Raw genomic sequence first — 26793 nt, forward strand, 5'->3', positions numbered from 1 at the left:
AGCGCGAAGGTTCGCATTTTATGGAGAGGCGCATAGTCTTAGGGCTTTACGCGAAGTCACGTGCGCACTAGTTCGATATAAAGCGCGCCGCGGTTTTCTCACTTCCAGTTAATTCCGAATCACAGTTCACCGTACGCAACGACAAACTACAACGCCTGCTTGTTTAATTTCCGTTCTCCGAAAGCTAGGTGAGTTTTTTTACTCGCACCTCCCGCCGCCTCGTACATCACCGCGACCGCGCAGCCAACATGTTTCCCGTGAGTTATATGGTGTTCACAGTTGTTCTTCTACAACAATACACAGACGTGAATTGTCTCAGTGTCAACAGGCGGGAGCACTTCATGAACATGTTGGTAAGTAAACCTGATCTTTCTGGATTCACACCACAAAGCAATTAAGACAACGTTTTCTGGCAGTAACTATCATAGTGCGATTCCGAAACGTACTTTGAGTGAAATTTGAGAACGCTTTCTTACGTGGAGTGACACATACTTCCAGTAAAAGTACACAATATCGGATTATTTTCTTTCTGTCAGCCTTGATTTTACTGCGAGAATAGAATATTTTTGCGATGGGGATAAGATCCCCTGGTAATGCGGTTAACGAGTACTGATGGGTAATGAGGATAAAATCTCCTTGTTATCTTAGGTTGATATCTGCGCCTTTTTCAAACTTTTGCCAAGACTACAATTTGAAATCACTCTGAAGGAGTTTTGATGTTCTTAGATAGCAAATCTGAAACAATGGTACTTCTTTCGATTAGTAAGAAGAATCAATCAATTTGTGTTTCAAATTGACAATTTTTAGGCAAGTCAACTTAATAGTAACCTGTCAATCTTGCCAAGCTTCGTGTTTTTCCGTGCCCATGCAGCTGTTGGAAGGTTACCTGTTAAAATGCTTTTTGACTACAACACCTGTCGACTCCGACCAATGAACCCATTAATCTATCGCAATTCGATATGAAACACACAGAACTGAAGCGGCCATTTCACAAGACACTTTAAAATCGCCCACTTTTCTAATTCATTGATCGCCAAGGAAAAAAATTCCCATCCACGTTTCTGTCAAACAAGACAAGCGGCATGAGAGCGACATCCGATAAGTTACACAAAAGGCGTCATACTCTGTCTTTTTTAACGCATATTTCCAACATTCACAATTTCTATACTGCAGTTTCTTATATTTCTTATTCCCCACTGTAAAATTCGATGCACTTTCAAGTTTTAACAGGACCCTCTTTGGTTCATATTTTGTGTATCGTTGGAGCTCTAAGAACGGGAAAAAGTCGACAACTCTGTCGGCCATTTCCGTTTATTACTCGCGACGCCTCGGATCTTTCCTCTGACTCTCTACTCTTCTTCGAATTTTACAGGAAAAAATTTTAGCAGAAAAAATGGCGAAATCAACCGAAGATAAGGCATGGGAATTCCTGGGTATACCAAGTAAGTTTCGTCTGTCCTGATGGACTGTAAGAGTATGTCTGTGTGTCTATCCCTTTTTTCCAGTTGTCTAAATTTCTGTGTGTGTGTAAGTTTTACTCTAAAACATTCTCTCACAGTCTGTACTGTTAAAGTCTTATTTGAGAGCATGCGCTTTATGTGATCACATATGGTAATTTTCGTTCCCCTTTTCACGTTCCACTGAACGTTGGCCGTGACTTTCTGGTAATTCACCCATGATGCCCAGCCTTCTGCTCGTGTATGATATTTGCCGTGTTCATACTTCATACCTCGCAGCTGCTCGTCACGACAAACCTAAGACTCAGCTCCGAACCACGACGCTGTAACATTTGCCATCATTGAGCGTGACATCTCTTCTTACATCAGGAATTTCAACGGCTTATTACGCAAAGCTCCCGGTATACAGTCTGTGACCCCTCTCATACAATCATCGTGATTCTGTCCAACTACAGTTTGTGGTTTTAATTTTCTGCCAGACACACAACTATAATCAACCTCGATGCAACTTTTTTAAAACACCGTCATGGTGTCAACTCCTTGCGTGTTTGGAGCTTCAGTATGTATGGATTTTTCTTAAACAGCAACAAAGTCTGCGAGAAGAACTCCAGGACTAGACGTGATTATATACAATATAAAAAGTGACCCCAATTACCAATCGCCAACGGCATTACTCGTATTAGTTTATTATAAATTATTTATCTCTCCGATGCCGAGCAATTAAGGAGAGATGTTCACCCTCAGCGATACGAAGTAGAAATTTATTGCCCGGGAAAAAAAACACAACGACAAGCTGTTGAATCTCTGGCCATGCTGTTTCTATGGCAACACCACGATTCCCACTGAAGTTGCTCTACGCCTACAGTTGCTTTGAAACCACGGAAAAGGCACAGTGCGTATCTTCGATCGCTCCTTGCAGAAAGTGAAGAATGGAAACCCTCTCACGGTGTTCTGAAATCACGCCGCTGTTGGCTTTTTTCGAAAACTTTCCAATTCTAGGCTCCTTCCTTTCCTTCCGTGCTGTCATTATCCCTTATTACAACTCTTGTTTTTCAAACTAAAAATTACTAATAATTCACATGTCTTCGTGAATCTTCATTTCCGAAGATATTTTCACCCAGTTGCTGAGTTCCAGAAACATGATCGACGGGACTCATAATTTAGTATAGCATTCGAGTTGTTTATCATTACTAAGGGATGCAGATTCATTTTGTTTAGCGAAATTCATAATCTATATAATCATAGATGCGTTCTGGTAAGACCTATAATATTCGGAGAAGATATCTGAGATATGTCGTGTTGCAGTAGCGAGAAAGATCCATTCGCGTGCAGTGTGGCCACAGTATGCACAACAAAGTACTCTTTGAATAATAGCGCTTATAACATCTATCGCTCTGCCGTTTCTTTGGATTGTCGAAAGCTTAAATACGAGGATGGTCATAAGCTAACGGGTAAATATAGTTAGGTATCTCTAATACTGTTTAGTCATTTTTGACCTAAAAGAAATGACCGCAGTGTGTGCGCATGTCTGTAACTCCGGCAGTTTGATTTGGTCCCGTTCTGCGTTGGCATGTTGCCAAGAGAACCTCCGCTGTCAAACGATATCAATACACATATTTTCTGTCTGCCTCTTAATTTAAAGAGCTACCTGTAATGGTGATTCTTGAACAAATGTATTCATATGATGGTCAGGTTAACGAGGGTATGAAAGCAGAAAAGTTAATCAACTTGCGATTCAAGAAAAATGTACCGCGAACAGCCGTATGGCAACAACCCGGGGGCCAATTTTTCCCGGCAGTTCTATCCTGTAAACTATTCTGTAAATTCTGTAAGTACCTGAAAGCAAACGGTAAGTTTAGCGCCAAAACTTATCGAATCGAGTCACAAACTCTGAAATTATGTCGAACGAATGAGTGTAGAAATGTATTTGAAGTGTTGGACTACAGTCATGGGCTGTAGACATCGCTTTCAACCTTTGCAAGCTTAACCTCCGTTTTCACGGTCAGTTTCGAATTGCAATCGGCGTTTTGTTTGAAAAGTAGGTATGTAGCTGTCGTTCGGTCGCCGATTCAATGAATCGTAACCGAAGAGGCCCTTTAGAGTCGTATAACGAATTTGATTAACGATTATTGTGACGTATCATACGTTGCCCTCGTTTTGGATGTCCCATCGCACACACAGTAATTAACCAATCGGTATATGTGTGTTTAGGATTTCGCTAATCACCCCTTCTTGCTACGCGGGTTGGTTTCAAAAGTGTAGCTCATCAAGCAAAATGGCTGTTTATTTGCCCATTTTAGATTTCTAGTACTTGTGTTTGTATGTATGTATGTATGTATGAGGAACATTTCTTCTTTTTCAAGTCATTCGCGCAGACTCAGAGCATTCATGACGTCCGGTGACTAGTTTTTATTGGTCAATGACAGAACACGTGACACTATATTAAGAAGTTCGTTATATCCTTGTCTGTTATCTTTACAAACATAACATTGTAAAACATCAGTGGCAAATTCATTTTCTATCGAGGGCTGACGGTAAAACAAGCTTTTTCGGTTTTCTCTTTATTATCATAACTTGCTGAAGAGCGAAACTCGGCGACCCGATACGGAGTTGGTGAAATATTCCTTTTTGAAATTCACGGAGAAGCTCCGAAACACGTCTGTAATTGGCTTAATTTTGAACTGTTCCCCCGGGCATCAATATCTCTAACTTCGGCACAATAGCCTTTGCTGTAGAGATGTGATGGGCATCAGAAACATCCCAGAATTACAGTTGAGTCATGGGTTGAAACGCTGCCTCTGTTGTTTCAGGCACTGTCTCCTGAAACCCACAGGAGTCATTGCAAATTGCCGTTGGAGAAATGAGAGCCCCCGGGACATTTCATGTACATCGCAGTGCTTATCGACTAATAATAAAGCGGTCAGTGATAAAAATGAGCCTGGGAGACGACGTTATCTGTACATCATCCCATCAGTATGTTCTAAAATATCAAAGAAGTAAACAATGTCATCATGGAGAATAGTACGATTTGAAAAATATAATTATGTTCTTCAAAATAGAAATACACACTCTTTGTACTCTTACCTTTACAATCTTGTAAGATTTATACAATTTTTGATTTATACGATTTTGTACAATTGAATATCATGATCAGAAACAATGTTTCGCGTGTACCTGAAGGTAAATTGAACTGTAAAGTTACCTGTAATTAGCTATGTTCTACAAAGAAAATGTTGTACAAATAAAACGACAGGCTCTTAACAATCCTCCAAGCAAAGTTTGTTCCCGTAAAAATGGTGACCTCTATTGCCGTAAAAGAGCTCATAAACGTCGTTTACATTCAAGTCCCACTATATCTTCGACATTCAAGTAAAATTTAAAGAGAGTTCTTTCTTGCAGTTGATTTGAAATGTCAATTTTCATTCATCGACTTTGTTTGTGGATATTTTAATTTTGGAAATAGTGATCAGGAACATATTCCTCCTTCTCTCTTGGAACGTGCGCTTTTTGAGAAAACCGTATGTGTTATGAAACAAACTGTCGTGAAGTTTCAAAATACTTGAAGAGATACAGGATTGATATTTGCGAGCGTATAAAATGCGCATGCGTATATTATGTCACTTGCACGTCATACTTCTCGTATCCTAGTTAGTGGCGGGGAAAAATCATGTACCCATAACTTTATTCACACAAGTGCAGCTTCGAAAACAACCTTCTGTCATCTTTACAGATTTATAGATATAAAGGACCCTAATTTGCATATATTTGACATCAGGTAATTTTCATGCAAATTTGATAAACCGTGATCACTGTGTATCAAGACCTATATCACGACATTATATTCTTAACGATAAAAGTACGCCTATCACCATTCATGGTGATGTGGAGGAGGTAGTCGTGTCTTACAAAGCAACGGTCCAATGACCAATACCACGGTGATTCGGGAATGACTTTTTCTGAAATCAAAGAACTAAAGAAAACAATTCAAGAATTCTCGTTGAAGAAACCACCAGTCTGAAAGAGGAAACTGAAGTGTATGATACGAGGGAGTACGCCGTCCATTTTATCTTCCCTGACTTTTTAGAGATTTTCTGTTGACCAGTTAACTATCAGTGTGTTGAGAGAAACGTTACGTGCACCTGAAAAGCTGGTATCGCTACTGCGACCCTAAACTTGGTGCAAATCTGTGATTTGTAAATGTGTGAGTGGGGTGCCCGCCATGAGTGGAGTGAACTTGTGAGGGGAGTTTCACCCTGAAAAACAAGAATCCGGCAGAAACTAACTCACTACTGCGCAGACTCAAAGGTAACTCGTCCGCAAGCTAGGAGAACCTGGCCTGGGCTGCCAAATTTAAATTCGGTTTGTATGAAATAGAAGAGACTAAAGAGGAGCTTTTGCAAATGATTTAATTTTCAAAACTTCGGCGACTTGAACAAAGTCTACAACGACCCTTTTAGTGAGATATAGTCAAACGATACAAACCCGTAGTGAATGGCGACATAGTACGCACTTCGAAGGACTCCCAATACGTCACCAATGCATAGCTGTTAAGGTAGAACGCGTCTTGGGGACAGATTTTCGGACTCTCAAACTTTTACAATTCTTTTCTGATCTACCACTTTTGTGGGTTCATTTTAAAGCTCTTAGTGAAAGAAAAGTGTTTACAAACTTAGTTTTTCGAAATTCTAAAGTTTTATTTTTTCATAGAGTTAACACAGGAATGGCGGCCATTTTGAATTTCAATTATCGGTAAATCTTTTGGGTTATTTGTTTTCTTAGTACCGAAATCTGCACGATGATCCCCGATCTTCATTCTTGATTTGAAAGAGAATGGTTGAAAGATTCCTTGAGGAAAGTTTGAGCAAAAGATTAAGTCTTTCACTTTCGAGGCGCATATTACCTTCAGTTGTGTCATTGCTGTTGCGACACCTTCTGGGCCGACCAAGATCTACACTTGATTACGTCACAGCGAATACAGTCCTAAATATTAGGCCCCCTACTTCGTAAAAAAAAATCCGTGAGGCGATACGTTACACCTCAAGAAACGTTGAATATGTCTGGCACAAGGATACGATGGGGAAAATGTTGAAAGTATGGCACGAAATAAATAATCAGTTGGTCACGTGGTTTGCTCAATCATAGTTGGTGGTTGTGTGTTCATATATTCAGGACAGAACGAGAAAACTGGCCCATAACGAGCAAAAGTATCCTTGTAATTCAACATTATCTTAGTACGGTATGCTTTCATTGTGAAAGGCATCCTCAGACGACAAGCACTGACGAATACCATAAGGAGACCAGTGTTCTACAGGTGTGCCAAAATCAACGCAACGCATAGAGGCAAAACCAAATTAGATGCCATCCAACATATTGACTACATGACAGCGCTTGTAGACGGGTTGATATGAGTGAGAGCAAATAAAAGCATTCTATATGTACACTTCTTCAGTTTGAATTAAGTATAAAGTACATGAATAATCTACCACTGTATAATTCTGTGATCACTATTGTATGTTTGAATTATGTGACTGAAATTTCTCCGGTACCATCACAGCTCAACGAATACAGCTCGAGTAAAACTGTGAAAAATGAAAGGGGCGCATCTGTCATCATATCACCCGTTGCTAAGGAAATCAAAAGAGACAACTGTTTCTAGACAGAGTCTCAGAAATCACCTATTTGTGCGTGAACTAATTAGCAATTGTAATGTGATAACATGATAGATTTCTGCTACTTACTCCTATATAGACGTACCTTCCTGAAACCCGAATCTTCCTGTAGGATCCCGTGGTATTATTTTTGAGAGAGCATACGAAATCTACCGCGGAAATGTTTTGGTTATCGCTTCAAGGTTACGAGTCGAGGAAGCGGAACTTATCACATAAGGAATAACTATCTTCTTCCTAATATTGCCTGAGTACAGATAATGACGTGTATGGTCACGTGGTATGGCCGGATATCCCTCTGCACCAGGCGGGTCGTTTTACCTCCATGCTGATTGAAAGGAAGACCGAATAAAAGAATTTCACATGAAACGGCACATAAAGATAAAACCTGCATATCTTATACATGTACTTAGTCTATCCTCTTCCTTTCGTGAAGGAAAATGGCGAGTTTGTACAACGCCACATAGAAAACTCTGCAGAGTAATCATAGAGGACATTTCCTACGATATAGTTTAACTTTCACACGGGAAAACATGTTGTGCACAGTGCATTCTCATGAACACCTTTGAGTCATTACCCTCTGATTTAACAAGAATAAGAGCTCAATAGGTATTTTACTTCGTGCGGTAAAAATTGTTAGATTATTTACAATGACGTTTTATTGACGGAGTCAGTTTTACTCTGCAAATCAAGTTACGTTTGCCGATTTGTACAGCGATATCGCATCATTCACCCCCTTTATAACACAGGCGACCCAATAAGTACTACTCAGTTTTTCAGTGTTTTCTCTATCATTTTCTCTTCTTTCTTCATGCTCTGAATGATCGGAATAAATAAAATAAAAGGTTTATATAACCATGGAGGTAGTAGCCTCTGTGACTCTTTATTTATTTTACACTCCATTACAAGGACGTATATCTCTCATACACACATGCTGTAATTAATTAGTCAACACAACTAATTATGCTAATCCGTGGACTTATCAGGGATTTTACGGGTTGGTCAACATCGCGAAAGATAGGAATGGTTACTAAAACGGGAAACATCACTATCTTTCCGATGTTGACCAACCTCTGATAAGTCCACGGATTAGCATAATTAGTTGTGTTGACTAATCAATTACAGCATGTGTGTATGAGAGATATACGTCCTTGTAATGGAGTGTAAAATGAATAAAGAGTCAAGAGGCTATAGGTTAGGCTATATAGTCATTTATTTTATTTACTACGATCAGTCAGAGCATGAAGAAAAGGAGAGGGGCTGACAGTGACAGAGAAAACTGAGAAAAACTCAATAATAAGCTTATCAATATGTATGGGCCGCCTATGTTTATAATAAGGAATACGTGATGGTAAAGTGATCTCCGCGTCTGTATCTAAACAAAAGATACGCGTACTTCTTTCGATTTGTATGTTCAGACGTATGTATGTAAGTGTACAGATGTACGCACGCATACTAGTGAGTCTTTGATACGAATCGACGACAGATAAGTCTCTCTATTCAACTACATATGTACTCTTGACTATGAGACTGCAATTGTTCACTTCGTTTTCAAAATGTGATTGTCATCGCTTCGTTTTTCTTGAAGTAATGATTCGTAGTCTTTTGTGAATGATAACAATGGCGTTGTTGAGATCTCACCATGCGTAAAACTGTACCTGTGTACCATTGATATCATTTTAGCGCGTGACAAATGCATGTGAACTTAAAAGTGCAGTTCAAATTACATATAGTATGTTCGTTCAGCGTGATAACAGTATTCATTTTAGCGAGTCTGCGATGTCCGACGTTTCAGGTTACCGCGACTCAGTGTAGCTCGATACGAGTTCCGTTTTGGATGATCGTGCTTGTGTCGTGAAGGCACAAACTTTGTATTCATGACTCCAAAGCACATATACATCCCTGAAGTACCGATGGCGATCACAAGAACCCCGTGGAACTACTCGAAAAACAAAAATGAAATTGAGATACTCATGGTTGCCGTGCCAATTTAGATCGGAAAGGGAACCTAATAATTGTCATCCGGGCCCCGCTGCGAATTTTTCGCCGCACTGATAGAAGCCATTTGTCCAATAATTTACAAGGCTAGCTTTTAGAGCTCCGTAATTCATTTTTGTCATTATTAAGACTCCGTAATACATTTTTGTCATTATTAAGACTTGCATTTCTAATTCTGAACCGGAGGGATATAATCTAACGCCTTCATAATTTCTCCTATCGGCGTCACGACGTTTACACAATGAGAGCTGAAACGGGAATTTCTATATTGTTGACAACGACGACAAACCCCGCCTAGAGACGAAAATGACAAGATGCAAGTCGAGAAGATCGGCAAAAAAAATGCCTTGGAAATCTCACGCATGCAACAGCGAGTGTGTCAGGTTTCAGTTTTCTAGAGTGAAGGAAATACGTTTAGCTAACTGTTCAGTAGACAAGAAAAGGGTTGTGTTCTGCCTGCATTGCGTCTGAGAAGTTATCACCGACAGGAATACTGCGAAGTAATATCATTGCACCTGTATCTGGCAATAGGGACCGTTCTGACATGCATTTACATGTAAACAATTATTGGAAGGCGAAACACAAGCTTAAGCGAGCGTTAAGGTGACGTAGATTCGATTGAGACACGACAAGGGAAGAGACCAGTGGGCGCCTTTATTTCACGGGACCACACAGGTCCCTTAAATAATAATTACTTCTGTTTCTGTCAGTCTTCCCGCCCGCGGCTTCTCAGATTGAGACGAGATCACGTGACTCCACGGCGTGTGCCGGCATTTTACCGTGACGGAAAAAAGTTGAAAACTTTGACAACTTTAAAGCAGAAAATAATTTTGGTTTGGGCCCGTCTTCAGCAATTTTTTTCTTTGATGTATCCCTGCTTTGATTCATCATCGTAAACCGCTGCTCTTTTGAAAGCTACAGCTGGACACGTTGCCAAGGTAACAAGATGCAGCTCTGACGCGAGAGAAGGCTATAATGATTATAGGCATTCAAAATATCAAATAACATAAACTTAGCAATGCAAACCTTTACGTTTATTGCGGCCATGTTAACATCGTGAAGTTTTATTTCGAGTCGCTATAATACAAAATATTTTGTATTGCCATTGCTATCATAACATGTTTTATCATTCGCTTATTTTTGCTAAAGACACGCTAAGATGTTTCTTACTTGCCGTATCGAAGGGAAAACTCGAATACCATTAGATAGTCACAAATTATTGACTATTTGAAGATATTTGTCGGACACATTTTCAACTGGTAGTGTTTCCCCTAAGGCAGCGTCTACGACTATCTAAAAGTTTTCAGCTGGTGTCGATACAAGCCGTTAAGTAAAGTTATCAAGCAAGGTACCTATTTGTATTGTTTGCACTTGATTATAAATTCCCTCACAACATGTTTTTTTTCTGGAAAAAACCTAAAGGGAAAAATCGAAATTTTATGTGTAATGTAGAGAGTGCATTGAACGACTTAAACGAAAACCATGTCACTTGTGGCTTGATTTCGACGCCAATAAAACTGGTGGTACATCGATTTTCGTTCGGCAGACGTTTGCTGTGCCATATTCACTGGCATCCATTACAGTCGGGTCACTGAGCTATATTGGATATAACTATAGGGCCAACAGCAGGCCTACAACAATCAACGAGAGAGACATACTGTCATACACACGAAGCGAATCGGCTTCTTCTCTGAAATTTGTCATAATACACTTAATGGAGACAGATTCTATTTAATCCATTTACTGCCGTTGGCTTTGAGCGTGAGAGATGGAACCAATTACAATTACCTGTGAATGCAGTGGACACTTTCAGTACAGCGTTTGTGATCATCTCATCGTGTTATACAATGTCTACCGAGCGAAAGGCAGAACTGTGCGTTTCATAACGGTAGTCTGCACAAATTTATGGCGCCAGCGCAGAAAAAGTCCCCGGCCAGAAGGCATATATGACCGCCAAAAACTCAAACCTTCTGTCGCAATACACTGGCGTAAACATGCCTGTTGCTTTCTGCCTGTTGCTCTAACATACAGCCAACGTGCTTCTAGAATTCGCCATCGGTCATTTTGCATCTTAGGCTCCTCAGTGAAAAGTACGCCAAAACAATTCTCTTCATTTCCCAAACCTCCTGCCCCGCACGTCATGTTGCGCATATCTGATATATGTACACAGACACACAGACACACAGACACAGTACACAGACTTCGGCTTGAGTGACATTACAAGCAAAAGGATAATATTCTTATGTCTTCAAAGTAGATTAACTAGCAAGCTGTAACTTTTGATTATGTTTTTCTACCATTTTTGTTTCGGCTACTTTTGTTCTATTCTCAAAGGGCACAGACTGATGATTTTGTCAACACAGCATGTATATGTGTAAAATGCACTGTTATCGTTTACATTTGAATTCTAGTCCGGACCAGAATTCACCCGCCAACAATAATAATGCAGCCTATAGCTACCTATAAAGAGGCTGAGCTGACTCGCTGAACTCAGCATATTCTCAAAATGCTTTGGAGAGTATTAAAAGGAAGTGTAATTGACATTAAAAGCAAACACAGTGAAAAAAAATCAATCATTAAAAGTTACAACTACTGCCCCTTTAAAGTTGTAAATATGATAAAAAAAACCCCGAGTACTTAATAGATAAATAGAAATAAGGCCCCTGAGAAAATAACTTTTACAACATAATCTGAGAGGGTTGTATAAACTATTAGTCATTTGTTATCGTACTGAAAAGGTTAAATGCACATGATATAAAGGTCGAGGAGGGCGTTGTTTTTACTCATAAATTTACCGTATTTGTCGAGCTTCCTTTTCTAGCATTTGCGAAATGTGAAACCATGCAAAAACTTATACCGGGAAGTTTAATTGTTCAAACGAAAGATAGTTGTCATAGGGCTTCTAAATGAGGTTTAAAAACCGAAACGCAAATTGGCATTTGAAATTTCATTCTCAATGTTGTGTGTATATATAAGCTGTGTTAATATTGACATGTCTGCTCTAAAGGACCTGTCAGTGTAGGAAAGGGGGGCAAGTTCAAGTTTAAATCGTTAATTTCAAGTGAAAGTCATCTCAGTTACCATGCTTTTGTCACACAACAGTTTCTTAGGAAAAGTCTACGGAGAACTTAGTCGAGCCACATGTGTTTGTGTAATTTTCTCAATGACAGTGCGTACATAATGTCAAATTTCTCCGAGCATTAATGGCCTCGATTTTGGATGAAACTTTAAAATACATTAGAAACCAATATTTCCCCACGCATTCCCATAAAAGTGAAATGGCAGTGGACAAGTAGCTACATAAGGCAATATACAATGACATGATTAAACCTTTGCTGGAGAACACAATCATTGGAAAAATTAAAAGGCCGCTGATTGGGCCTTCAATGACAAAAATGGCGAACCCAGATTGTGGTTAATATAAAGCAATGGTCGTTTCATGTGATATAATTAAAGTCATCGTAACGGTTGCACTGAATTCACACGACTGCAAAAATGAAACAGGAAAATTTAATCTGGAATTCTATATTTTCAGTAAAAGTTACGAAAATCGTGTTGCATAAGGAAATAAATTACAAGTGAAACGCTAGATTTTTTAGATTGTATTTCGCTTTCTAGAAAAGTACTTTCTGATACTTGAATATTCAGAACCACCATTAGATTAGATAATCTTTCAAGTTTACCCTTGTTTAGTTTGCTGGTAATGTCTAAGGAACGAAGTGGCTAAATACACTGAACGTTTAAACGAGTGGAAATACGTGTGCGTTTCATTGATTGAATGAAAGAATCGTAGTTAATGTATCATTTGAGTACAGGTTAGGCTTAAATGTCACAAAAATGACACAAAATAGTGTTTAGAATGTTAAATAAAATAGGAAGATATATAGAAGAAAAGCTTGAAGAACTGACAGTCACTCTTAAACTCACGGGAAAACCTCTCTCGTTTGATACCGAAAAGCTCGCTAGGACTATAGCCTTAGTGCGATATGCTTGAAATACTATGGCCCCATAAAGAAGACACAATATTATATTCGTCCCTAGGGTAACGCAAACCAACGAAGGCATTTACCCACAAATGACCCTTCTTTAAATATCTCCCAGGCAACACAAAAGGGGATTGGAGTCTGGTTACTGAACCCATGCATTGGCTTTAGAGATTTCCAACCGTTAAACCGTTCAATCTACAGAGACAGTCACCTGAACTAATGAAAGTCGGTGTGCGTGCATTTTTTTATTTGGGTTTTTTGGATCACGAGACAAACAGATTGCGTTATACTCCTTTTCAATCTGTTCCCATCCAGATACAAGGTAGTTAGCACATCAAGTCGGTTCAAAAAAGCTTCCAGTCCAAAAAATACAGGCGGTGTTATATAAATAGTGAAGATATCAGTGTATGGCTTCGGTAAAAGACGTCAATACCCTGAAAATTAAAAATAAATTGAAGCAAATAACGTTCACAGAGATGACGTCCTTAGCACGAGATGGCTGAGACTTGGTGCCCGTAACGCAAACCTCATACAACCCTTCGAATGCAATCACAGATTTTATGAAAATAAACGATGGAAAAAGCCAGTCAAATGTCGAATAATTTTAGAGATGAAGTCAAATGTTTGAGGAGTTATGGAAACCCGAGGACAGCTATTATTAGTGGCGACATGCACCGGCATTTGTGAGTTGTCTGTGGAGACCGTAGAAGCCTTATTTGACAGCGATTAGCGATTTCCATTATTTCGCGACTAGGATGTTTGAAGTTCGAAAGAAAAGGGAAAAGGAAATTTTTAGTCTTTATATGGACAAGTATCCCAAGAGTGGTATAAATAAGTCTGAAATCATTAAATAGGACAAATCGAACCATGATAAGGAGTAACATCTTTTAGGTTTCATTTCAACAATTCTTCAAGAAATTTGAAATCAGACGGCGTTGAACATAAAAGACGGTAATTACACCGGAAAAGCACTTGTTCCGCTAGGATGGAATCTCGGAAATAGGTTATTCTGTCACGATCTATCGTTTGAGATTCTTTAAGCCCGCAGCAAAATCGTGCATTGCCGCTAATAATTCATCGACATGTTCCCGCTGTAATTGTTAATTTGAGAAGTGGCAATGTAGCAGCTTGATCGAAAAATCGACTCCGGTCGACCGATTTTGTTGTACATATAGCGTTCACTTCTAAAAACCTGCATTAACGAAAAACACTCCACAGGGTCAACAACTGGACTAGAACTGTAACTAAGAGACAGACCATTCAATTCTTTGGCGAAGGTGGTCAAAATTTGGCGGGAAAAAGTACGTGCGCTATAAAAATTTTGCGGCGAAATGCGCGTGCGCTATAAGTCCTCGGAGAAAAATATAAGTTTAATCAGATATCAGATTACGGGATGGAAAGTAAGGCACAAATAAACAACTCTAAAACCAGACCTGTTAAAATATTAAACCCAACTATTTCTACATCTTTTTATCATTCTGCAACGTTCATATTGTATCGCCCCTCGCAATATTTTGTGTTTTATCTTTGTACATTTTTCACGGTACGTTTCCGCGCTACAATGTTTACCTTCATTCAGAATGTTCAAAACAATAGAAACCTATGTAAGGGTTTTCAGGCTAATTATCCGCTATCTGACCATGTCTTTAAATACTTGTCCGTTAGGATAACTTATCAATAAAAGAGGAGAAAAACGATTCGGAAACAACATTTATCTTCATATATTTGAACCTTAATAGTAATGAGTGGAAAACTGAAATCAGACTGCAATGATCCACGATCTAGTGATTTTAACGCCCCGGATAATCTAAGTTAACTTGGCATGACTTCATTCTGTCCATGTGTAGATGTAGATGTTTGCCCTGCGGTGCGAATGGCTGTCGGCTTACATTAGATGGTATAGCTTTATCCGGATAGGAAGGAAATGCGAATTCAAGCCACTATATCTTGACAAAAAGTACTCAAGATCGAAAAGTATTGAATACCATTTGCGGAAAAGATGTTCAAAAGTGGTTTGCCCAGAAGTTTATTTAGATTCATTTTGGGAGCGAGTGTAATATATGTTTACGGGCTTCGAGATTTAACCTACAAGACAAACAGTTGTAATTAAATAAGTAAAAGAGAGGTGTAACGAATAGAATATCACAAGGATTCTTGCTGCACTACCTTCGAGTAAAATAGCGCTGTTCGAGGACACAGGTTTGTTACGAAATGTAGCTACGCATGCGCGATATGGGAGACTGCTGCTTGAAATGCAGACAGATTTTGTCAGTGTTCCATCACAGATATCTCCTTGTCTGTGGTTCCGTGCATAGCTGTTGTTTCAGCTCGTCTTTTAGTATTCATTTTACACAAGCCGTCGCCTACCACCGGTGTCTTCGTGATTCTTGCATGCGTAATTTCCAAAAAGTGCAATCTAAAGATGCGGATGAGTATTTATTTTTGTATATTAATGGCAGAACAATTACGTCATTTGCGAAGAGCCTCGGTTTTCTGCTAGATGAAAATTGGAAATGCGCGCAGTGCGGCGATCTTGGGAGAAAATTTGTATTACCTCTCATCAAAAATTAGTTTGTTTTATGACTTTTATGGTCCAAAGTTTAATATCTGTCATTAGAGACATTCTCTGCCAGAGGAACGAGATGGTATATAGCCTATGTGAGAAGCCCCATGTGAATATTACTGTTCTGCAGGAAAGCGCGTGTTCGACCGTGTGGAAATAAAACTGTGATATGTGTGGGATGTGCCCTCGTAAGTAGCCTCGTAAAGCGATGTGCAGACATGGCATAGGCTGATGTCTGTAAAACAGGGATCCTTATCGAAATTTTATTGATTCAAAATAAAATCAAATGTTTTATATTAGCATTTGTCTGTAGCGTTGTTCGAAGGAGACGGATATAGATTACGATGATGTTTTAAATCACTGCAAACATCGAAAGAATTCCCCTTTTTCCCCGTTTTGAAGCACTGCTTTGCTCTCTAAACAACTGACGCTGACGACTTTATTGCATGTACAATTATCTTGATAAGGTTTTGGACTCGAGTGACAAATTTGTGAATGTTGAAAGTGATTAAACTGAACGCCTATTATCAGATTATGCTTTGTTCACATGGGTCATCGTTATCAGATTAACCTGCAAGTACACTGCACTAATCATCACACAAAATGGGAAATGCGATGATATTATCTCTATTGTACATAAGGGACCGCTGATCATATAAAAAAATTGTCGCAATTGTCAGTTTTTATGGTCCACTATCCCTGAGGCTGAAAAAAGTAAACAAATATTACGAGTTTACGAGTGTGTAATTGATCAAAGTGGAAAAAGTGACAGATTTAAGATGGACGCGAAATGTTTTGCATACTGGTCTGAAATTGAACAAATTTAACATAAAGATTATAGCTGTTAGGTATCATATGTTGTGTGGGACAGACTACTGGATTTTGGAGGGGTGGTGAGAGTGCTGTGTGGGATAGACTATTGGATCTTGGGGATGGTGAGAATGCAGAAATGCGACTCTTTGGGGTTCTGCGTTTCATGATTTGGCACCAGTTTTATATTCTCTGACAGAGCTTGCAGATTTGATATTGGTTTTATGAAGGCCGACAGGGTTTTCACCTTTCCAGAATTTCATCACACTTTGTCAGCTTCAAGTCATATTGTTTTGATGAAGTAGCAGGGGTGCGGAAACATTGATCAGTTACGCTCTGCATAATTTGCTTCCAATGTCGCGACCCCCTCAATACCTAAATGGTCGATCCCTTATTGTCGTAGACCCTGTCATAACTACATACGAGCAAGTGGTTGATATTAAAGGCTGGGGGAAGGGCCCCACTGTCAGGCTGTTATATCGCCCGAGCTGCATAACCTATCAATCTATTATTGTCTTCAAGTCGAACAGTAAATGCAACAAGTAAACATTTTACTCATACTGCTATGACTGTGTCACACCTGCGCTAAACCGAACGTCATCTGCGAAGTTGATATCATGATTGGTTCATATGTAATCACATGACATACAATAAAATGTGTTAGCACACCTAAACTCATCGTACCTATGAGGATACTTACTGAAGGGCCTACTAACGCACCTACTAGCTATTCACAGCCTATGGTTGCCGTCGTCATCGCCTACAGCAAATTGCCCTGTCGTGTGCGGTCGTATTTCCAACTTGCCGAGAGGTGGGCAATATCATTGTCATATTGCCCGCTCGCAGAGCTGCGTGCAATATTCATCGGGCTATGGCCCCGATTAAATGCGTACTCAGAATTGAGACTCGACATTTATCACTCCAGGAAGTGCAGAATTGATATCACAGTTCGCTTTGTTACCTAAATGGTACGCATTGTAACATCGATGTTGTGTTTAAATGTTGCCAGTGGGAAACATTACATGAGTCTCGAGGTGACATCGGGTTTTAACCCCTTTCATTATATACAATGCAAGATCCGAGGTACATGAATATTCCATATTGATTAAGGGTCATTAGCATATAATTTAATACCGAAACAATGCTCATTAATGTAATCTGCATATTTGAATATCATTATACCTCGAATCTTGCACTAATAGTTTCATTAAAGTCATTCAAATCAGACTACAAAATCAAGTACTGCTATGACTAACACTGTCACTTTCAGTCCAGGTCTAAAACTCGCCATACTTCCGTATGTCGTACCTTACACAGCTCCGTGGAATCGTCTTTATGCTTTCAAGGGTCTTCAAATGGCCAAGTGTGTTGATAGGTCAAGTGTGTTGATAGGTCAAGGGTATTGATACGTGTCATAGGGGAAGTTCATTTTTTTGTTTTATCCTACTTGACGAAGTAGCAACAAAGGAACCTGACGGCAAATAAAGAAAATTATTTGACTTAATTGAAGCAGATTAACCATCTTTTTTCATTGATTTATTATACATGCATATTCATTGTGACATGCATATTCATTCTGAACTTGTAAACAATATGTAACCAAATTTGTTCCGTGTAAAATTGAATGAAAACGGAAAATATTGCCAAAAAAGTCAGAGATATCCAGTATTAATAAAATTGATACATGTAGTTGAAGATGAACTATTTAATCTTGTAGTCTCTGTAAATCTATCTTGTGAACCAAGTGCTGTTGATTTGACGAAATCTGGTTCGTGTCTCCGTGGATGGAAATATTGCAGTGACGACATAAAGGCTTATCTGTGTGGCTTTCCCAAAGGTCACTGGAGATCAAAGTCGATACGAATTCACTTTAAAGTCTCTATAATGGAAAAATTTCAGATTTTTCGACGGTAGCAGATCAGTTATTTACACAATGTTTACGGTACATAAATCACGCCGAAAGCCATATTTCTGAATATATGAATTTTCTGTGAACGTTACATAAAGAAAGTTTCTTTACGCGATTGTGACTTTATACTAGTCAGTATGATGTGACGACATTTCCGGTATTAATGAAACTTGAATTGGATTTGATTTCGGCATATAAAAGTTTGTGAGCTAGTTTAAATCTTGCTCAATCTTTTACACAGCCAGGTAGGGCGGGAGAGGGGGTCCTGTGGGCGGTGTTTTACTGAACTATACCGAAACTCCCAAACGACATTTCTAAGACTCGTTTGTAGATTTCCCCCCAAGCAGCAAGCGGGTGTGCCGAGGGAAAACAGCTCAAAGTTTGCAAACTAATAAAACATTTCACAAGCAGCACTCCAGTAGATCATTGGATCCGGAGTCAAAATACGGCTTTGCATTTTTTCGACTTTTTCACCCTTTTTTCCGGAATGGGGCGGGACATACATACTCTTTTCAGAATTCCACGTTTCTGTCTCTTTCCAATATAGTGAATATTAATTACTGGAAAATCGGAAGGGCAATTCAAACAACTCAACGATGTCCGCGTCTCAGAATAATACCCATTTAATCACTTCTCATAGGAACTGATGATCCACATCTAAGTCTTAATTCGCTGATTGTTTCATTCAAATGCATGTTTGGCATATTTACTCATTTCTCTCCATATTCTGTTCATTTCTTTCAATGACTTATCACTTTGTTTTGCATAACCTCCAGTTTTTCTGTTTATTTGTTTTATGTGTGAATGGACGTGCTAGATAAACAAATAGGAGTTAAACTTACATGAACAAGCCACGCGAAAGAACGAGCTCGTAGACATTACAATTTTCAATTTCTTTTTTCGTGTTACTTTCTATTGTATATTCTATAATGTGTATTTTACTTTCATATATATATGTATCTATATCTATCTATCTATCTATCAATCTATCTATCTATCTATCTCTCTCTCACTATGTATATAACATATATATATATATATATATATATATATATATATATATATATATATATATATATATATATATATATATATATATATATATTATCCTGACGATGCCTTGTGAACAAGGCGAAAGCTTGTCACTGTAAGGAGCATAAGTTGTGTTTTATTGAGACCATCCAAATTCTAAGATTTGTTATATATATATATATATATATATATATATATATATATATATATATATATATATATATATTATATATAATATATATATATATTATATACACACATACACATTAGTGGATTTCTTTGGGAGTAAGCCTGAGGAACAAGCAAACAGCGCTACCACATCGGCCATGATGCTGAAAAAGAGATTATTTTTCCATAGGCGTTACTCTTCTTAAAGTTGAGGATTTTAGCCGAAATCGTTGGGCCTAGAGTGTATATTATTAGATGGAAAGTTAGCAATATTCAAACCATTTGTTACAATCGTTCACTATTTCCAAACAGATAATTATTTATGATTTACAAACACGTCATCGTTGAATTTAAAGTCGTCATTTTCATACATTTTACTGTCTTTCGTCTCGCTAGAATGTTCTGTTGGTGAAGGTTGGCAGTGTTTTCCAGGAAAAGATGGCGCGTCCTGCTTCAATGGTATTACAGATACATGTAATGGTGTAATAGACTGCAATTGTGAGGAAACTTCACTTGAACAGGAAATGTGTGTCGCCTCAAACGACGAAAGCTCTCAAGCTTGTCAGATCAAAGAAGAGGTGCAATGGATAATGGACAACGGTGGGTGATTTAGGGTCCTTCGAGTGACATGTTGTTTCCCTCTCGTGGTAATTTTTTTTTCCCGCGCAAACACTCACGTCTAAAAGAGGTGCGATTCCCGGCAATTCCTTTCGGCGTGACCGTGTGAAGCCGGCATTGGTCGTTAGTTTTGAATACGAAGTCACTCAACCCCTATCAGTGTAAACACAATCCAAGCTACTTTTAAACCTAAAGGGAGGAAGTTAACAGCAAAATGGTACGATTATTGATTCACTCGAGAGGGTCGGGCCCTTGTAGAGTTCCGTATCTTAATACGCTCTGACGTTGTTCGCTCAAGCAATTGTGAGAACTTCCGCCACACTATTTATTGAACCAGCCGAATTTTACTTTCCTATTTGTCGATACCTTGCAATACAACGCCAAGTGTTTTGGGAAATCACTTGAGTCCAATCTGCTATATTCGAGAAACAAAAGTGCCAATGCTTGTTCCTTGTGATTTGTGTTTGAAAACTCAGGATTATTTCCCGTTCAGAAGTTGCTTTTTATACTCATCCGTTCGGACTTCTCGGACAAGAATTGATCCGTTTTCAAAAAAAATCAATCTCACAACCCTTTTATATTGGCAAGCAGTTGCCTGTTGTCGTGACGGTTATAAAAGTGAGAATGTGGGCGATTACAATTGTTTTATTCGTTTTCAACAACTCTTCAGAAGTGATCCTTTCATGAATTAATGCTTACTTTTCCTTTAATGACGTCACTTTTTCAGGCATACCCAGATTTGGATACGGCGAACACGATTCCGAAATATTCTCGATGCTCTGGATAATGGGCCTCCGTAACTGTGAGTAAATCTGAAAGATCTTTTAAATACTTTGTTCAAGCTTATAGTTGATTATGATTTTTAAGCACTTACTTTCACTCTTACGGAGACATGATCGTGTTATCGATTCTTGCTCGCTCTCCTAGTTAACTAGGACACATTTCTCAGCGGAACGAATTTTCCTTATCGGCAGTAATGAGGTATACACCGATAGATAAATGTGAATGGGCGTTTACTAGATTTTACCAACGAGGGGCTGGGTTAACAAAAGCATGAAATATCTTTTGCAAATCCAACTGACACATTTATCATACACAGGACAGACAGTGGACCGTCAAGTAACCGAGTTGTCCTCGCTCAATTTTAACAATGATTAACGTCGTTTCATCGGCTGCCGATGGCCCATTTTACAACACTTCATGTCATTATTGACGCACGAATAGAAGAGACATAGGCCTGTAAGCACCCCGAAACGTGTTTATTTCATTATCGTACTTTCCCGTCGTTTCGGCAGGAGACAAGCAGAAGGCGTATTCACGCCTTTGGTCAAACGGAGGCTGAGCGCCTTTGGCTTTGAGGGAATTTTACTCTGCTTTACAGAAAGCATTTAATTAAAGCAGTCACTGTGACACATAATTATCGACTTCCATGATGGTACCGAATCTGACCAAACTCACCTATCAATTTAAAATCCGAAAGTTACATTTCACAAGACATTAAACCGAAGGAAATGGACTGAAGTATAATAGTATAGAAATAACGGGCGACGCGCTGACCATTAACGTTTATTTGTGGCAAGGGCGAGAGGAAAGCCAAAATTAACGGGCGAGGCTCGCCGAGCCCGTTAATTTGGCTTTCCTCGAGCCCGCGCCCACAAATAAACGTTAATGGTCAGAGCGGAGTCTGTTATTTCCATTATATTATCAGCGAACCCAAGAAAACCGTCAAAATTTCCGAAAATTTCAGGAGCGAACGACAACTTGGCCCCAGAAACTGAGCAATACGCGACGCACTGTCACGCGCGCTGTAAAAATTGGCAAATCCGGGGATGTTTTCAGAAAAAAGTATCTCAACTTGACCTACAAGTGCTCTATTTTATTTTGTGATTGATTATGATTTACGTTTCAGCTGTAAAGTTACGATACTTTGAGTTGTTAATCTTATTATTCATATTCACGGGCATGTAAACAGACCATTACTGTGTATTTGTGGTCAGTCACGTGGTTCAGCTCGACCAATCAAAATGCGACAGGCAGGGCATGGTAATATAATTCTCGATATTTATCCCGAGATATGTACACAGCAGACGACAGTCACTGTTTATCAGATTGTCCAGGGGTCTTAATGTTCTTATTATCTTACTCTGATTGCCTTACATTGCTCTGTGTATACACACCTGTTTAAACTTTTTGAAATGAATCTTTCCGTTCTTACATGGAGGACATGTGATAAATTTGTGGATTAGCTGGATTACGGTCATTGTTTGAGGTTTACCGTTTCCTCCTGAAAATTGTGATGGATATGAGAGAATCTGATCAAAGTAAATCACGACACGACGTTCAACAATAACGCAAATCAGATCAGGCTTATCTAAACCTTGGGGTAAATAATATATTTATAACTCCCTTGTTCACCGTGAATAGCAGAATGTCCAATTCAACATTGGAAAGGCTTGCGTCGATTCGTGAGAATTTCTCTTTCTGTGGAAATGACTTACAACTAAATGTGGTTGGAAGATTTGACGGTAACAGTAAAACCATAAATTTGACACATTCGTCCAAATCCCCCCGGATTAATTGCAATAACCATGTACGAATGTTTCTCTATTATGGCCTCTCGGAAATGTATTGAAGTGTTCAACATTTGCAATGCTTGCGTTCTATACGTGATTTTTGTGTTTTGCAACGGAAATTTTCCGCGGGAGTATACTGAAAAGTTCACCCTAGGCAAATAAACGAATCTTGAAACTGGTTTTATTTGATTTTAAATCAATCCTCCTGTTTCTATTGAAATCTTTTTTTCGGTACCACCTACGCGAGACATTTATTTACCGCTTAAAACCATGCTTAGGACAAGTTCTTAGAATCCTGGATTAAGCACACCGTCACTCCACATTCTTCCAATGGCTAAACCAAGGGCCTTGGGGCGTATTATAAACGATTCTGCGGTAAGAATCCCATAAGCCCGACAAAAATGTACCACGAGTGGGAAGTTGGATGGATCCATTTATATTACCTTTGTAACGGCGTCTTTCCTTGTACAGATTGCCCTGCCAACAAAGCCACAACAATGACCAGTCTATCTTGCCCAAGTGATCCCAATACGTGTATCAACGTGGATCAGTTCTGTGACGGTGTGGAACACTGCAGCAGTCTCTGTTATGAGCTGTATGGCTACCAGTTCTGTGGCACTAATGACTACTTTGGGGGATGCATGATCAAAGAAACAGTAAAAGAAATTGCCGAAGGTGAGTAGATGTGTGTGCAGAATTTGAAAGGAGACGATCAGCTTGAATAATCACACATTTCCTGGTATTTTAATAGACCAATAGCTGTAATTTGTATTTTTTCAGTATATGTGTTTTGTTTGTAAATTGCAAGTTCTTGTGTTACTCCCCAAAGCATGTTGAAACTCCTGCTATTTCGATTGACAATACAGCGTCTTTAAGCGTAGAGTATACATGCAGTTATCGTTTATATTTGATAAATTCTAGTCTGGACCAGAATTCACTTGTAAACAATAACAATGCAGTTTACACATGTACAGGCCCAGTCAACAAGCTCAATATATCTCAACATACATTTGGGAGTACAACAAGAAACTTTTGTTTACATACAAAACAAAAATAGCGTGTAAACAATCAGAAGTTACAGCCACTGGCCTGTTTAAAATGATATTATATGTTCTCTGAAATCCCTCCTGTGAAAGGTTTAAAAATTAATGCGATAGTATTTAATCAACAGACTCCGCTGTTTTTAAAGCATTCTGTGCTTTCTATACTCTTTACCAAGCAATGCCATACCCATCGTGCAACAGCAATGTTGGAGGGTTGTTACGGATATGGTCGATTTGAAGTTGTTTTTATCTTGTCCGCCATGTGGGCGTTTCAACAGAAAAAAGCGAACCGCAACAAACGCGGTTACCACTTCTTCAACATCTTCAAGAAGTGAAACAAACATTTTTTTTAGATCCTTAGCTTCCCTTGATATAAAGTCAAGAAAGTTGCTTCAATTCGCCGCATTTTATACATGTGGCATGAGTTGCCTGAAATTTACAGTCGATTCCTACATCGAGAGTCCGCTTAAAACACAAAAACATAGCGAAAACTGGTCAAATTATAATTGGCTTGTCTAACAAGCATCAGCGCGTTAGGAAAATTATGAAAAATCAGAAGATGGAGATTTGGGCTCATCAGATTGCAGAGGTAAAGGATGTGCCCCCTTTTTCGCAAGTGCCACGAAACACATATTTAGATGGCACTTGCTCACTGCAAATGAAAACTTCCAACTTAATAATGATATTCTAGCAGGCTTTAAAAATAGCCAGTGACTCGTTCAATGTGCATGAATGCACCGTCAGAATTAGGGTCCGCACAAAAATATATTTTTTGCCAATATTAGTACACTTGCAGGTTGGTGACAAAACATCTAGTAACTATGCACCTGCTCATAAAACAGAAGAAACAGCCGTAGATAAATTGATTAAAGGTTCACAAACCATTACATCTTTCTACTGTCTGAGTAATGAACATGAAAATAAAATATTCCTCCTCTATGAAGTTACCCTGTTTTTCATCTGTTTTATCTTCAGGTCTTGAGCGCAAGCGCTAAGACGGCAGTTATCCTTTCGTATACAAGGGGCGGCGTGGAATGAAAAAGGTTTACAAGATTACGTGTATGTAGAGATACGGCAACCTTTATACTGGAGAATACATCTACGTTTTATTTTCCCATATGGTTTGTAGATAGTAGACAATGGGGCGCTGGAAATTTTTTAAGTTGTAACGTTGAACTTTTACCCTCAGCTTATTTTCTGACTTATTTCAATTTATATTCCCGGTCTGTATGATGTTCGTGCTGTGAATGGAGAAAGGACATGCGGATCCTGTTCAATATTTCACCGACTCTGAGATTGCATCAATCAATGCTATAAGTCTGACGACAGGTGTTTTGCCTCACCATTAACGCGTTTACAGACCATAGGCAAAAATTTAAGTGATATTGACATAGAGAATGTGAAATTACGAGAGTAATCAATGTTTGGCTTCCTTTAGACAACGATCAGCAAGCAAGATCTTAAAGTAGTTATAATTCCATCTGTTAAAGTGCAAAGAAACAACCGACGCCAACAGCATGGCTTTTTCATCTTCTGCATGCAAATGCTCATGACATTCAAGCACGGTGTACATGTGATCCATATTTAAGCCAACGTTTTTGTAGATTGTAATGGTTTTACTTACAGCATAGTTTGTTCGTGTTTAGTTTACTCTCCAACGTTGTAATGTTGGTCAATGTCTACAAAGCATTTATTGCCAAATAGACGTACTTGCAGACAAGTCTGGACGAACGTCGCCATAGACGAATTCACAGGCAGCAACTTCTATCTTTGATTTTCAAAAGTGGGGACAAGCAAAGACGACAGCGTCGATATGCACTTCTATGTCAACATCAGCAGCTATCTCATTGCTTTGGATTTCAACTGCCTATTCTGATATCGTGTTCATCCTGCAAAGATTATACTTTGAACGAGTTTGACGCAAAACTTTACGACCCTGGCACTGATGTATTCAAATATCATGATATCATGTGCAGATACATTGGTACATAATCGCCGAGTTCATCTATGGAATTAATAAGTCAATTTATACCGCACTTAGTGTAGACTCTCTAGTTGTAGCGCTTTCGTTAGTTTGTCTCGTTGCCATGACTCCATCCATGATCTACTCGCCAATAATACAAATGACATTTGTCTACTGTACAGCTTGCACTGGAAATAATAAGAACCAACAATCAAACATCCAAGAAAATTATTTCTACAGCGCAACAACGGTGTCCATGATATCCTTCTCCATTGGTTGTTCACGAACCGTTTATAAACCTATGATAAACGCGTCACTCATCCTTCTTGACCGAAAGTTCCTCGAGTACCATCCGTTTTTCTCTTATTGTTTGTTTGAATTTTATGTTATTCATCTCGGAAGGCATTATACATTTCGTTTCAAGACTAATAGTAATGATAAGATTTATGGCACGATGCCTCCCTTCACTTTATCAATGAGATCACAATTACATGTTTTTCATCATAAATGGTAGACATCTTTCTACATCAGATGCATCATCGATATTTTTGTCCAGTCACCATTTTGATCACTTTCTCCGTTTCCTCCGACTTCACAGAGGGATGGAACTTCAAGAAATTGATGATACCTTTAGGCTTGTTCATGTATACTGTTTATTTTACACAAAACATTTTTAATGAAGAGAGAGATATTTCTGTCGTCTTGTTCCTAATTTATTGAATTGATCTCCGTTTTTATCTTTATGGATGTTGAGACAAATGTTCATATTTCACAAAATGTAATAAAATAATAAAGCACGTTCTCATATAACATCTTTGGTTTGCTTCTTGTCATTTTATATTAGTTGACGTTGATAGAGTTGGGTAATTTGCATATACAAATTTTAAGTCGTATGTATTATATGATTCCCCGATCCAATCTTAAGGCTTAATGGTAACGTAAAGGTAATTCAGAAAAAAGAATGTAGATATTTTCCTGATATTACGTCCTTACATCGCTCTTTTTTG

General features: G+C 38.7%; 1 protein-coding gene across 1 annotated transcript; it reads left to right on the forward strand.

Moving 5' to 3' along the window:
- On the forward strand, window positions 1-26598 carry LOC139119943 (uncharacterized). The gene is made up of 6 exons (XM_070683908.1): window positions 1-353; window positions 1373-1442; window positions 19986-20189; window positions 20935-21009; window positions 23252-23455; window positions 24799-26598. Exons 1-6 carry the CDS (start codon window positions 249-251, stop codon window positions 24816-24818), a joined length of 678 nt encoding a protein of 225 aa, XP_070540009.1. The 5' UTR covers window positions 1-248; the 3' UTR covers window positions 24819-26598.
- Window positions 26599-26793: the final 195 nt, after the last annotated feature.

This window comes from Ptychodera flava, chromosome 20, assembly GCF_041260155.1.
Source record: "Ptychodera flava strain L36383 chromosome 20, AS_Pfla_20210202, whole genome shotgun sequence".
Lineage (NCBI taxonomy): Eukaryota > Metazoa > Hemichordata > Enteropneusta > Ptychoderidae > Ptychodera > Ptychodera flava.